At 38.4% G+C, this 13,739-nt stretch overlaps 4 protein-coding genes across 4 annotated transcripts; all 4 read right to left on the bottom strand.

The window, feature by feature from the left end:
• Positions 1-432: 432 nt before the first annotated feature.
• LSM04_001891 (uncharacterized protein) lies at positions 433-5,715 on the bottom strand (the record flags this gene model as incomplete). The annotated part of the gene is made up of 1 exon (XM_067336379.1): positions 433-5,715. The coding sequence occupies one exon, from the start codon at positions 5,713-5,715 to the stop codon at positions 433-435; it is 5,283 nt and encodes a 1,760-aa protein (XP_067192393.1).
• A 1,119-nt stretch (positions 5,716-6,834) lies between these two features.
• LSM04_004824 (CDP-alcohol phosphatidyltransferase) lies at positions 6,835-8,619 on the bottom strand (the record flags this gene model as incomplete). The annotated part of the gene is made up of 1 exon (XM_067336378.1): positions 6,835-8,619. One exon carries the CDS (start codon positions 8,617-8,619, stop codon positions 6,835-6,837), a length of 1,785 nt encoding a protein of 594 aa, XP_067192552.1.
• Positions 8,620-9,138: 519 nt separating this feature from the next.
• Positions 9,139-10,305, bottom strand: LSM04_001296 (uncharacterized protein; the record flags this gene model as incomplete). Its single annotated transcript, XM_067336376.1, has 1 exon — positions 9,139-10,305. The coding sequence occupies one exon, from the start codon at positions 10,303-10,305 to the stop codon at positions 9,139-9,141; it is 1,167 nt and encodes a 388-aa protein (XP_067192353.1).
• Positions 10,306-11,022: 717 nt separating this feature from the next.
• Positions 11,023-13,653, bottom strand: LSM04_001806 (MYND-like zinc finger; the record flags this gene model as incomplete). The annotated part of the gene is made up of 1 exon (XM_067336375.1): positions 11,023-13,653. The coding sequence occupies one exon, from the start codon at positions 13,651-13,653 to the stop codon at positions 11,023-11,025; it is 2,631 nt and encodes an 876-aa protein (XP_067192389.1).
• Positions 13,654-13,739: the final 86 nt, after the last annotated feature.

The following is a 13,739-nucleotide window of genomic DNA, read 5'->3' as shown; positions in this document are numbered from 1 at the left end:
GTATGTTTAATTCTGTGGATTTGATTATCAATATTAATAATAATAATAATAATAATAATAATAATAATAATAATAATAATAATAATAATAATAATAATAATAATAATAATAATAATAATAATAATAATAATAATACCGTTCTAAATGTATATACGGTGCTTTCCTTGTTTCAAAGTGCACCTCTTTTTTTTTTACCTATTCCATTCGGATATAATGCCTTTAATAGATACAAAATCAACAACAAGAATGAGAAAAAAGACAAGGTTAATAAAAACAGTAAATCAAAAATCAAATAAAAAAAAGAAAAATTTTAAACACAAATTCCCATTATCATTACATTGAAAATTGTTTCTTTTCCCTTTTTTTTCCTGTGTTAATATATCTATCACTAACTGTGTTCAAAACAAAACGCAAGTAAATTGCAGAAATCTATCACCATTTGGATTGCTGTTGGGATGGTATAGATTGGACAGGAGGTCCTGTAGATATTAATTGTTCGTTAGCAAATCCCATCATGCGAGTAGCATCTGTCGCAATTTTATCTGCAGAAGCAGCAGCTTTTTCTTCTGCATCTTGAATAGTTTCTACTTGTCGTCGCAGTTCCTCCGCTGTCCACTGACGCACTTGTTGATATTGATCAGTTGGTTGTATGCTACGTAGATGACGCAACATTCTTTCACGAAGTTGTGGTTTTTCCGATGAATTCGTAGGAGACCAAGTACGACCAGAACTTGTGCTAGTAGTAGTAGTAGTAGTATTAGTAGTAGTTGTTGTTGCTGTCGTAGTCGTTGTATTACGCGCTGTAGATAAAGTACATACCGGTAAAGGAGAAGAAGAGGAAGAATAGTATTGTGTTGTCTCCGTTGTCATGGAGGATGGATTTTCATCACTGTGACGGTAAGTGCGGTGTGGATATCGCACAACAGCACAATGTGATCGTTTCACAAATTGTGGGAATCCATTTTCAGTAACACTACTGGGATGCGTAGAGGAGAGCCAAGAAGAAGAGTCATTATTCTGATCAATATCTAAGAGTAATTGTCGACGTACATCCTCAACAGTAGATGAAGTATTCCCATCATCATCACCACCTACAATATTAATAGGCATCCTACCCTCTGCAATATAGTTCGCTTCCTGTAATCGTTCTAGAAACGATTTTGGTGCAGGTTTTTCATAAACTACATTGTTTTCATCATACTCATGCATCCATTCAAATATAAACTTAGTAATAGGATCTCGAATTTCAACAGGAGAAGGTGCCGGGGGAAGTATAGATTCTCCTGGATGTGTATCCACTCCTCCCACAACTGTAGATTCTACTAAAATAGGATTAAATTTTGACCTTATCTTTTCATCCTCATCTTCTTCTAGATTATCCTCTTTCTGCTTCTCTTTAGGTTGGTTATGTAACAAAGAAACATTCATTTGATGCCAGTCCCAGAGCATATACCATGAGGATCGCAAAGTTTCCTCTTGGTCTTCTAACATTTTACGCTGAAGTGTCTCGTTTTCTTGACATCGACTTTGTTCCTTTTCTTGTTCCCAATATAACTGCTTTTCTCTTTGTTTTCCTTGACTATTGCGAGTTTCTGGCAAAACCTCAATTTCCAATACAGATGGACCTTGTAATTTTATCGAAGGAGGCAAATCATTTTGTGCATTATTTGAATTGATAAGATTTGTTTGTATAAATGGTAAAGATGAAGAATGTACAGTATCAACCTCTCTGGATTGACTTGCTAAAGGAACTACAGTCTGTTGTTGTACTTGCTGCGAGAAAATAAATGGTTTCTCCATCAAGGTATTGTCGATTCCTGTCCTGATTGGTGCATCCAGAACTTCAGAGAAACACAAATCCTCATCAATATCACAAAGCAACCTTTTGTCCTCATTAGCAATTTCAACTCTAGGTGCGGGTAGTAGTAGTTGCTGCTGTTGTTGCTCTTGTTGTTGTTGTAAAGCCGTTGGTTGTACTTGTGGTTGTAATTGTGACATGGTGTTCGTAAGGTGCTGCATAACTGGTGCAACATCCAAAACAATTCGAAGTGTTCCACCCTCAGCAGCTAAAATACTATTATTACTACTACCAGTTCCAGTTAATGATAGTACTACACCTGCGTTTGGAGCACTTGAAGGAGGTTGGGAATCTTCAATTCTAATTACAGATTGCGATGGTTGTCGTTGTTGTGATAACTTTACTGGTGGTTCTGTAACCTTTTCATCAGACCAAAGTGGATCTTTTATGGTAGTGACAACTTCATGTACCCATACTGGATTATCTTCATTTCTGGAAACTTCCTCCAACACGAGTTCTACAGTTTCATCATGGTCAAGGTTCGTTCCTGATACTGTTGCTACCTTTGGTTCCTTTTCTTCTTCCTGTATTTTCGTCTCTGTCATTGTTGTTGTTTTATTTTCTTTTCCAGTGGTATGTAAAATTGACTGCATTATTGTTTCTTCTATACAACGCAAAACTGTTTCATTCAAGGATAACTCTTCATTGATAACATTACTACGAGTACCAGATGTTACATCTACTCTTTCCACAAGCATAATTTCAGGTGCATCTTGTACTTCTTCTAATTGATGCTCCTCATTTCCTTCTTTTGAATTTATTTTTCTTGTAGCTATACAGCGCAACTCTCTTCGTACTAATTCACTTTCCAGCTCTTTGAGTAAATCAGTAAATAAACTCTGCTCCGCAGCATCCCCAATAATAGAATGAATCGTCTCTTTAGCAATAATATCCGCTATTCGTTCCTCTTCACGTGTATATTCACCATCACTCTGATCCTGTAAATACTGGGGAGGTTCACCAAGTTTCTGAGGCCTTGGAGGTAATGAAAGGGCTTTTAGGCGTTCTAAACGACGTCTTGCTTCTAATCGTGTTTGCGCTTCGGCAGCACGCAGTTTCGCCCTACGACGTGGTGTTAAGTTACTTTCTTCTTCACCAAAGTAATACACATCACAGGGACGAGAAGGTGCTGTAGTGGTAGCATCCTGCTGCACCACAGGAGATGGGATATAGCGAGAAGCATCATAAGCATATTCTATATCTCGTCGCTTTTCAGCTTCCTCAGGTGTTAGTTGGTCTGATAATAATACCACCTCCCGCAGAAATAATGCCTGTGCCGCAGTAACGGCCTGTTGTTTATGCCACTTATCACCATCATGTGTGAGTACAAAAGGTGGAGGAGGAGGAGGAGGCGATAATGAAAAGGTGGAAGAAGAAGAAAGAATACTCTCTGAAGTGTTCTGAAATTTTCGTGGAACGGCAGTATGGGCATCCTTAACTGCAAAAGCGTATGATGTCACATCATTATTTTCTATAAGACCACCAGAACAAGGATATGATTGGGTATCTTCTTTTTCAGATTTCGAGATATTTTTGGTTGATCCTCTTGCACTTGTCATTGGACATTTAACTGAAGAATCACGAGGTAAACGTTGTGTCTGTCGCGTTGTAGTACGTCTACCTACTGGTGACTGCAATGATGAGACAATTTTTTTTCTTCCAGTAAAAACACGAGCTCCACCATTCGTCTCGCTATAGACTAGCTGAATTGTATTCATTCTGTTTTTTTCAAGCATCGCCGTACTATCATTTATAGAACGTTGCACTTCATTTTTATTTTCTCCTTCTTCTTTTTCTTCTCCTTCCTCTTTGGGCAATACGACTCGAAATGGTCCTTTTACAGGAGGTCGCCTTGCTTTATTATTCTTTATTTTTTCTCCTGAGTCTCCTTCTTCTTTCTTGTTTTCCATTGCTTCTTGTGAACCACCTTGTTTCTTCACTCCTTGTTTTACAGTTCGTTTTGGTTCTCTTTGAGAATATGGGTGACGACCTTGAGCTATCAAGGTTGCGGTAATGTTCTCTTTACTACCAACAATACCAACAGGCATATTCTTACTCAACATTTTTTTAAATTCTTTCTGTTGCTCCATATCTGTTACATGTTGCCAACGTCGATGTCTTTGTTCTTGATTCGCTAGTGCACGTTTGATTTCTTCTGTATTTTCCCGTTGTTGTTGAACAGTGTTATGTCGTATTAATTCCATCGTTTCATTTTTCTCTCTATTAAAGGCATCCTTCTGTTTCTGCATCAAGTCCATCCATGCATGTCTTTCATCTCGTAGAATACGTTCATACTGTCGGTGCAGAAGTCGCAATTCCTCCTGCACATAATGTGGAGGATGAGGATAAAGATGATGATATGGTACCTGCGGCATTACCGGCGATGGTGTTGATAGTGGTCGGGTGTTGGTGATCGTAATAACAGGCGGCAGTGGCCGTGTGGGATTTCGCTGGGGACTCTGCGGCGGCCGCGGCTCACTTCTCTCACGTGTAGAAATTACAGGCGTTCTGGAGGAAATGGGTTTTGGCCGCTGAAGATTGGCTTCTTGGGCCACCGCCAGTCGCTCAATTATTCGACGTTGCTCTTGCAGCTCCACACGCAACTCCTGTGCCAATCCATCATCATTGTTACTGTTACTATTATTATTATTATTATTATTATTATCATTATTATTATACGTAGTATTAGAAGTAGTAGTCGTATTGGTATTATTATGATCACTGGATGTGGGAAGTCGCCAACCCACTACCGGACGGGAACGAGTTGACTCTTCAGTGGGTTTACTCTCTCTTGTTGCCATAGTGACGATTTTAGTGTTATCGGGTATTTTAGCGAGACATCCTTTATCTTCCCTGACTGGTGAGTCCATAACCCTAGACACAAGTTGTACTTGTTCTTGTAGTTCTTGTTCTTGTTGCTGGTGCTGGTGTAACCCTTGTTGTTGTTGTTGCTCTTCTTTACAACGTTGTACACATGCCAGCACATCAGGACGATTGGAATGAATACTATACTGTAAGAGTTGCAAAGCCTCCTGCACACTGGCAGCATCAGGCAAGATTTCATGAAGAGTGGAACTACTCATTTTCGCCTTCTCTTCATCTCTATGGTTTAGTAGTAGTAAATCTGTACCACTCATCATTTCTTTGGGTTGCAACAAGGGTGCTATATAACGTTCTGGATCAAATTCAGATTCCCCACAAGACCTGGTTTCTTCACTCGTACATGATTCCTTACCACTATAAACACCTGCTGAAGAACTTCGACGGAAACGTCGTTGTTGTCTAGTTCGTGCCTGAGTTAATCGAAATTCCAGTTTTGCAAGATCTTCCATGATTGTAGCGTGAGTTTCAGAGCAAAGATCACCACTGCTTCCAAGAGAAACATATTCTCCACTAAATAAGTTTTCACCTATATGGGGTGAAGCAGCAGCTTCCTCTAATTGAGTCTCTCGTTGTGCTTCTAACCAGATACTCTCTATTTTATATGGATCTGTATGTAAGGATTTACCTGCAATCTCCTCTCTGGCCTCACGCAGAGTAGCCTTTATCGCTGACTCCTCTCTTGGTTTGGTTACAACTCTTTTATCATACTCTATACGTATATCATCCATATCCTCACCATTATCCGAAAGAACAAGACCAGTATCTGTATGCAATTGTTCTTCCACCTCCACCATCATTTCAAGATGCTGAAACTCCTGTAGTGTCTCTCGCCTGGATGGAGCAGATGCATCAAAAGATGTACCTGGAACAAACCCAGGAAAACGCGCAGCAGTAGTATTAATAGCTGAATTTAAATTAGAACGCCGAGGCAGAAATCTTGGCCTATCTGTGCGAATATGTACAGTCTGAGACATCAGCAGCTACCTTTCAAGATTTTTAACTTTTTTTTCCCTCTCTTTCTGCAAATAAGTAAAAAAAAACTATACAGTAGAACAAATAATACAACTCTTTTCTCTATACTCTGGAGGAGAAAAAGCTTCTATAGGTCCCCTTTTTCTTATTTCTATAAAACTTAAAAAAAAATTGAATATATCTCAGAACGTTAAATAAGAAAATGTCCAAATAAGGAGGTGAGTGAAAAGAGGGGGAAAAAAGAGGAACTTCAAACCCTCCTTTTTTTTTTTGCTGCTCCCCCGCTGGGTGTCTCACTACATCAAATGATAAAAAAAAAGAGAAAGAAAGAAAATCAGAAGAATAGACGAAAGAAATCAACAAGATTCTCTCAATGAAACAAAACCACATTTACAATTACATTCAGTACAAAAAAAAACAATAATGATAATAACCGTTTATTACTATTAAATATGTTTTAATACTTATAGAGAGAGAAAGAGAAGGACAGAGATGAGTAAAATCCGCATAAAAAGGAGGAAATCTTACTTGTATAATGGCACAAAGAAGGATAAGAAAAAAGGAGTGATTCGTGCTAATAAACAATTTATTTACCACACAACTTCCCAACTTGAGATAATAATAATAATAATAATAATAATAATAATAATAATAAAAGTTATTTCTGCTATCACTGTAACTCCTTCTCATTGCAGAGATTGCATCGGTAAGCACTACGTGAAAGCGCATCGCACACTACTATTCTGAGAAACAGAGAATTAACCGTAACATATTCAGCCATTGAAACAGGCGAAACAAAACCACACACATTTACCACAAAACATTTGTAATTTTATTACAAATAAAACATAACTTACAACTCGTGGCAATGTTTTTATAATTATTCGTTACCATTCTTCCCTATCTTTCTACTCCAAATATTTACAGTGAACTTTCTACCATCACCGCACAAGTGTACAAAAAAGAGATAGAAACGATTTTTTTTTTGTTTTATTCCTTATCTTATTCATCTTACGCTACTATTGCTATTATTAAGACGTGATATACAGTAGAAATATTATAAAAATACATTCTATAAAATGTATTTTCCCTTTTCGTTTTTTTTCTTCTTATTTTATATTTCATTCTTTTTTCTTATTATTATTATTATTATTATTATTATTATTATTATTATTATTCTCATTTTCCTCTGCTATTTGTTTCAATAGCATCTCCTGCTTTAATTTGGGAACTGTGAAAACTGGAACGCCCAGAGCATCAGCTGTCTCGCGTACAGCCCAAAAAACTAAGTGAACAAACGTCACTAAACTCAGCACAAAAAGTCCGGAAAGTACATATTCTTCATTAGGTAAATCATCCCATACACTGCTAGCGGAAAGTAACCAGAAAGATGTACTTTGAAGTTTATGATTTCTTGTCCAATTGACTATATTACGGTAAAATGTGAGAGACATGTGAGCACCCAAGAATAAAAAAGGCCATAGCGTACGACGAAGTGGATGAAATTCAATACCACAAACATGCGCTATCATTAAATGAATAGCAGATTTTGTGTAAAGCAATCCAATGGTCCAAGAGAACATACGTGGATGTTTTTGAAATATATTATTGGGAGAAGAAAGAAACCATAATGTAGCAAAAAGTGTCAATGTGATAAGAGGTAATAAACGTGTTAGTGCATAAATAAAAAGCACTTTTCGCGACATCCACCCAGATTCATTTTTACCATGAGCACTAGGTTTATGTACAGCTTTATAAACACGTTTTACGTTGCCTACACAAGTAATTATTGACATTGATACAAATATAAAGACACCAATTGTATTGTATCGCAGTCGAATACTACGAAATTCCATTTTATCATAAAGATTAAGTACAAGATTTTGTAGTATACTGTGTCCAACATAATCCTCACCCTTTACGCTATTTGGTGCAATAAAAGGAATTGGTGGATTAGAGATATACGCATCATCACAATTCAGTCCAAATAATACAGAAAACGCAGAGGTGGTAGTCGTAGAAGTAGAGGAAGTAGAAGTATCAGCAGAAACAAAAGAGGAATACGTACGAAAGAAAGTACCTGAAATCCATGGACAAACCGTTTGAAGTACGTTTTTCTCAATAGCTACCGCAGCCAGTGGAGGAGATTGTTTCAACACTTCCGGTACCCATAACTGTGGTAGTGTTACACCATTAATATACCACCATTGCGGACCTCCCACTATTGCAGTAAATATACAAATAACCACACCAATCATAACTCCCTCATTTGCACCATTTATTACAGGTAATACAAGTTCATCAAGATAATATTCTTCCCAAGTGTTCATAAAGAAGGGTATTACAATAGATAAAAGGAGAGCAAATGTCTTCCATGTAGGACCCATCATTGTAGTTGCAGCTATAGAAAGAGATGCGATTACACAATTAAAGGCATCACAACCGTGATCAACAATTAATCCTAATGGTGAAGCAGTAAAAGTACGACGGGCCTGATGTCCATCAAGGTTGTCAAGAACAGGATAAATAAGAAGAGCGAAAGCTGCAAAAATAAATACAAATCGAGGAGGAGATTGAAATCCCTCGGTAACTAACTGTGTGCTCATCTTTCCTCCATCGGAAATCGAGTCGACGACACTAACATTTTGCCTTACTGTCAAATCAGGCATATAAACAGCAATCAATATATGTGCAACACATACAAGGGCAAGAGCTGCAACACTAATAACATTTGCTGCTAGCCATACTGGCAAACGTTTTACTAAACGCAAACACAATGGACTCCACACATACCTGTACAACAAACTGTTGTCAGTACCACGATAGACATAAGCGCTTAATCGCTCACAAGCATTTTCTGGAAGGTAAGAACCACCGAACGGCATCTCCGCGTTATAGGGAGACATTTTTTCTTCCTTCTTAATTTTCTCTTTCCTTTTCCTGGTTCTAACATTTTAAAAATGATTTGTAAGGTGAAAATAGGGGAAAAAAAGTAATAAAAATAAAAAAAACAGTTTATTGGTTTCTTTATTATTACTATTATTATTATTATTATTATTACAGTTCTTTTGTTTTTTGACTTCCGAGTTTACCTTTTCTTTCCATTTGACATGTATTACTAGACACTTTTCGCTTTTTATTTCAATCCACACTACAACTATACACCACTCCAGTTTTTCCACAGGAGTCTTTTGTTTTTTGTTCTCGATTTGTTCATGTGTCTAACCGTCTAGTTTACTTTTCCAGCGGTAGAAAGAAAGGAAAAAAAAAACAAGAGCAAAAAAACAAAAAACTCACCGTAAACACAACCACAATAAAGACAAAGTCAGTCTCAAGAAGGATTCAAGAAAAAACAAGACTAATTTCTGCTCTCTACAATGTCAATGTGCCCTCAACAACAATGACAACAACAAAAAAATCTCCTCTTAGCGGTCAAGAAACCACTTTTCCCAAAATCCACGACTTGTATCCCGCGCCGCAAGTTCAAACACTTCAACGTGATGAATCACCGCATCCTTTTCTCTCGCTGTTTCCTTGTGTCGGCGGCACAATGGCTCATCATACAATACAAACATTGAAAGCGACTCCGCCACACTACTAGCAGTACTAATAGTAGAACTAGTAGTAGTAGCAGTATCAATATCAGACGCATCTGCATTAGTGTCGTGAGTTACATGAAGCGTCTCAAGTGACGGCAATCGTGCATCAACGCGATGAGACTCGGGGGCACATGAAAGACGATGTCTCACCCAACGTCCTTGATGCACAGGCGTCCGCTCAAGAAGAAAGTTCCCATGCTTCTGTAGCACAGGATCAAGAGTTACGGCAAACGATTTAGGTGTTTTACCAATATCACCTAGTTTTATACAATGTACAAGATGACGATTATCCCCACGGGCGTCAAAGCGAAAAACTCCAAATGCGTCACGTTCTAAAAGTAAACACTCTTTTACAAACTCTTCAACAGGTGAAGCACAGAGTTCAAGTCGCTCCCCTGTTTCTTCATTTCTATGCAATGCCTCAAACCCTAACATTATATCTACTAGGAATGAATCTGTACGAACATCAGAAGCGATAAGTGTTCGAAGGAGTGCTGCAGCTCCTTCTTCTGGATGACTTGAAATAGCCATTAATTGAGCATAATATCCACATGCGGCCCGCAACTCATGGGCAAGCAAACGCATCAACGGATCTCTCTTGATAGCTCTGTAGAGATAACCTTCCTCTTGTTGCTGTTGACTATTATCAGTGTGAAATTCTGCCTGGATAAGTACACGACGTGCCTCATTTTCAGCTTCCTCAAAAATAGTTCGAATATCACGTTGTGGTGCTTGACCTTCTAACATTTGCTGAAATCCCTCTGCAAGAAGCATACGTGGAAGTGCAGGTAATGGAACTGTTTCAAGTGCCCTTAATACACGATGAATAAGGTGCTCTTGATGAATAAACGCATGACGGTAGAGTGTTGCCATGGAACCAGCACCTTTAACGCGTAGTGGAATTACATGGCGCAGAAAACTTCGCTCCACTTCCAACACCGCACCACCCACTGAGGCAGCCGCAGAAGAAGATATATGCGTTGATGATGTCATTATAATTGGGAATGATTCACACAAGAAGGAACCAGAAAAAAAAAGGGGGAAGGAATATCTCCCAGAGCATTCTTCCATTTGATAGTTGTTATGTGAAAAAATAGTCATAAGGAAAAGAAAGAGAGGAATGAAGAATAGGGGGAAAAAAAGCAAAAAACGACAACAACAAAAAAGAATAATGACCCGGAGAACCACATGATGAAAGGGACAAGAACAGAAAAAAAAATGAAAAGAAAACTACCATTGACTGTTTTTTTTTTTTCACTCCAAATATATATATATTTATTTATTTATTTATATATGTTTTCTTTTCACAGTGGAGAGATATTAACGAAAACTTTTTAGATAGGCAGAGTTAGCTTACCTTTTAAAACCTTTTTTTGTTGTCACAGCGCTTTTGCCTTTTCCCACGATTTGTTTCTTTTTTTTTCTTTAATTTACCATTCATTCTTTTTTTTTTTTTGTTAAACGTGTTATAAATAGCACAAACATTTGCTATTTCATCGACCAGCCAACCAACCGGCCACTGCAATAGTCGCCCTACCCTTTCACAAGAAACCCATCCTTCAACCTCACTAAAAGTCAGAAAATAAAAAGTATGTAGTACTTTTTTTTCTTCGTATGCTTCTTACCTTTTAGGTATCACTTATTTGTAATACACACACAGAGAGAGAAACATACATACACACCCGCTTTTCTTTTTCCCATTCTTTTTTTTTAACCACGCTTGGAATTTCTCAAATTAACCTTGCGACCTCGTCCCTTAACCTTACGTGGGGCATGCTTGACATATCCTGGTACCTTTGCTGAAGGATCAATTGGCTTATAATTACGATTATAGCGTGATTTATTAAATTCCTTCACCATTGCCTTCTTTCGTGCTCGTGCAGGTAAATCTTTTCCGGGTCTTCCACCACTCTTGCGACCGGCACCTATGAGAAGGGCACGATCTTTTGCTTTGCGATCCCCATCGGAGTCATCCCCGTCATTGTCGTTATCACTATCATCATCAAATCGCATCTTTACTTGATCTGCCACACCCGCCGTACGACGTGTGACGAGATTCCCCGCTACACGAAAAGCCTCTGGGTGTTGCATGAGAAACTCCATAAGACCCACACCAAGAGCACCATCAAAGCGGGCATTAAAGCGGAACCATTTACCGATAAGATTACCAACATCACCAATGTACATTGGTCGTGGTACACGTGGCATTGCCATGAGGATTTCATCTACAGCTTGACGTTGTAGACGTTCCACTTCACGTTCTCGTTTACCTGTGAGGGGTAAATCCACCCATGAGAGTTGAATTGGTTCCTCAATAGCTGCAGTACGCACTGATTGGCTACGAAGAAGTACTGTCCGACTTACTGGTTTTTGTGGCATCTGACGACCAGAAAGTGTTGTTATTTGTTTTTTCTTGTTTTCAACTCCTTCTGATGTCAATGATGTATCATCCTTCGAAAGTAAAAAGCAGTTTGAGAGAAATATCTCTAAAGGACCAACTTCTCCCGCTAGCGTTATAGACCACAATGTACGTTGATCTACTTCCTCTACACTAAGAGAGTAACTGGCAACCGTATCATATAGGAAATGCATTAATACAACCAAATAATTGGCAAAAGCAGGATCAAGTTTAGTTCCATATCGATTACGCAAACGTTGTACCACATCTTTACGCTTTTGATCTGCATTTTTTAGAGCCTCAGGACCAGAAATAATTTTTTTTACACCCCATGCTGTACCAAATATATCCATAATACCAGGGGATGTATGAGGATACAAGTAACACATAGTAGCTTGAAGTTGTAAATTAGGTAATTTTTCATAATAGTTAAAAAGACGATGTTTTTCCATTACAGAAGGTAAAGGAACTAGAGCAGAATTACCTGAAGAACCACTAGATATAACTACTACTTTTCCTCTCCTATCTTTAGCTTTTGTTTCATGTTTTTCTTCCTCTTGTGGTTCATCTTCATCTGAAGCTGTGATAGGTGGAAGAAGACGTACAACTCTTGAAACAGCTCGTAATGCCATTTCCTTTAATGTACCACCTTGTGGACCTTTAAAACGAGAAGAATGATCCACAAGAGATCTCACTATATAGGCCAATATATGATGGGCATGTGCCACGCTTGCAGCACCAAGTGTTGAGAGAAGGCTGTTAAGAAGAATTTCTTCAAAAACACCTCGTCGTGAACTGTAGAGTCGAACAAGGTGTTGAAGAGCACTGGGAATATCTCCACGGGCAAGAAATGTAGAGACCTCATTATCAAATCGAAGATTATTTACAGAAGGTAAGGAAGAAGAATGTGCAAGATTGGCATCATTACCATTATCAATGGAAGCAGAAGTAGGAACAAGAATGGCCGAATTAAATAAATCATGTAGCTCTGCAGGAACCTCTTGCAATGGGACGACATGATGATGAATTTCTTCTTCAACACACCAACTATCATCTGTCATATTTATAGACGTACCCCTATAAACAAAAAAGATAGCACGAGTATGAACAGATTGAAAATCTGCAGCATCCGTAACACCTGGTAATGTTACCAATAAACTTTCTTCTTCTTTAAGCCATGCTGATGCTGATCCATTTGATACACAACGTACAATAGACTCTGTTGTAATAACAACTTTTCCATTCCCGGAAAAATGTGATGATGGGTTCCATGCCGAATCTTCCGCTTCTATACTTAGAACAAGTCGCATCACTCCCGCTAGACCTGCACAACGCAGTGCCCAAGCTATTGCAGAAGCCTCCAGTGGTCCACTTGTTATAACTAGTACTTGAAGTGAAGATTTGTTATTATTCTGATGTTCGAGTTCTGCAGCTATATGATGTGCAGCAGCTACAGCAGCAGACCAGAATGCCACATGACGATCTAATGATGATCCACCAATTACGGCACGAGCAATACCAATAGGGAGAGATGGCTTCACTGTTGCTATATTATCAGAAATTCGTGGAAGCACAGACCATGGTGACACAACGGACTTCTTTACCTTATCATTTACCTCCTCCTCTTTTAGTTCCCTATTTTCTATATCTCTCTTCTTCAGTTTACGTTTTTTTGTCTTATCCGTGTCTATTGACTTTTCTTCTCCTGCTGCGCGTTTGCGGCGACTAGTAGATTCCTCAATAACTGTAGATTGCGCTTGCTCCTTTACCCGAACTACACCACTCTTGTGAAAGGTACCACGGTGATTTAGCCAATTCTTGGCAAAACACTCCTGACCGCAGAAGAACCCACGAGAAGTGATGGCTTCCGCCTGACAAAGAGGACATTGAAACGATGAAGCGGGATTACCACAACCATCGCACATATGCTGCTCAGGAGACATATCTGCTTTATATGAAAACAAAAAATTATTTTTATTTACTCTTGTTATTGTTTGCTGTTTTTTTTTTTCCTTCCTTTTTCTCACTC

Source organism: Trypanosoma melophagium (genome assembly GCF_022059095.1).
Source record: "Trypanosoma melophagium isolate St. Kilda chromosome Unknown ctg2segment0, whole genome shotgun sequence".
Lineage (NCBI taxonomy): Eukaryota > Euglenozoa > Kinetoplastea > Trypanosomatida > Trypanosomatidae > Trypanosoma > Trypanosoma melophagium.
This window is presented reverse-complemented; position numbering and strand designations above follow the sequence as displayed.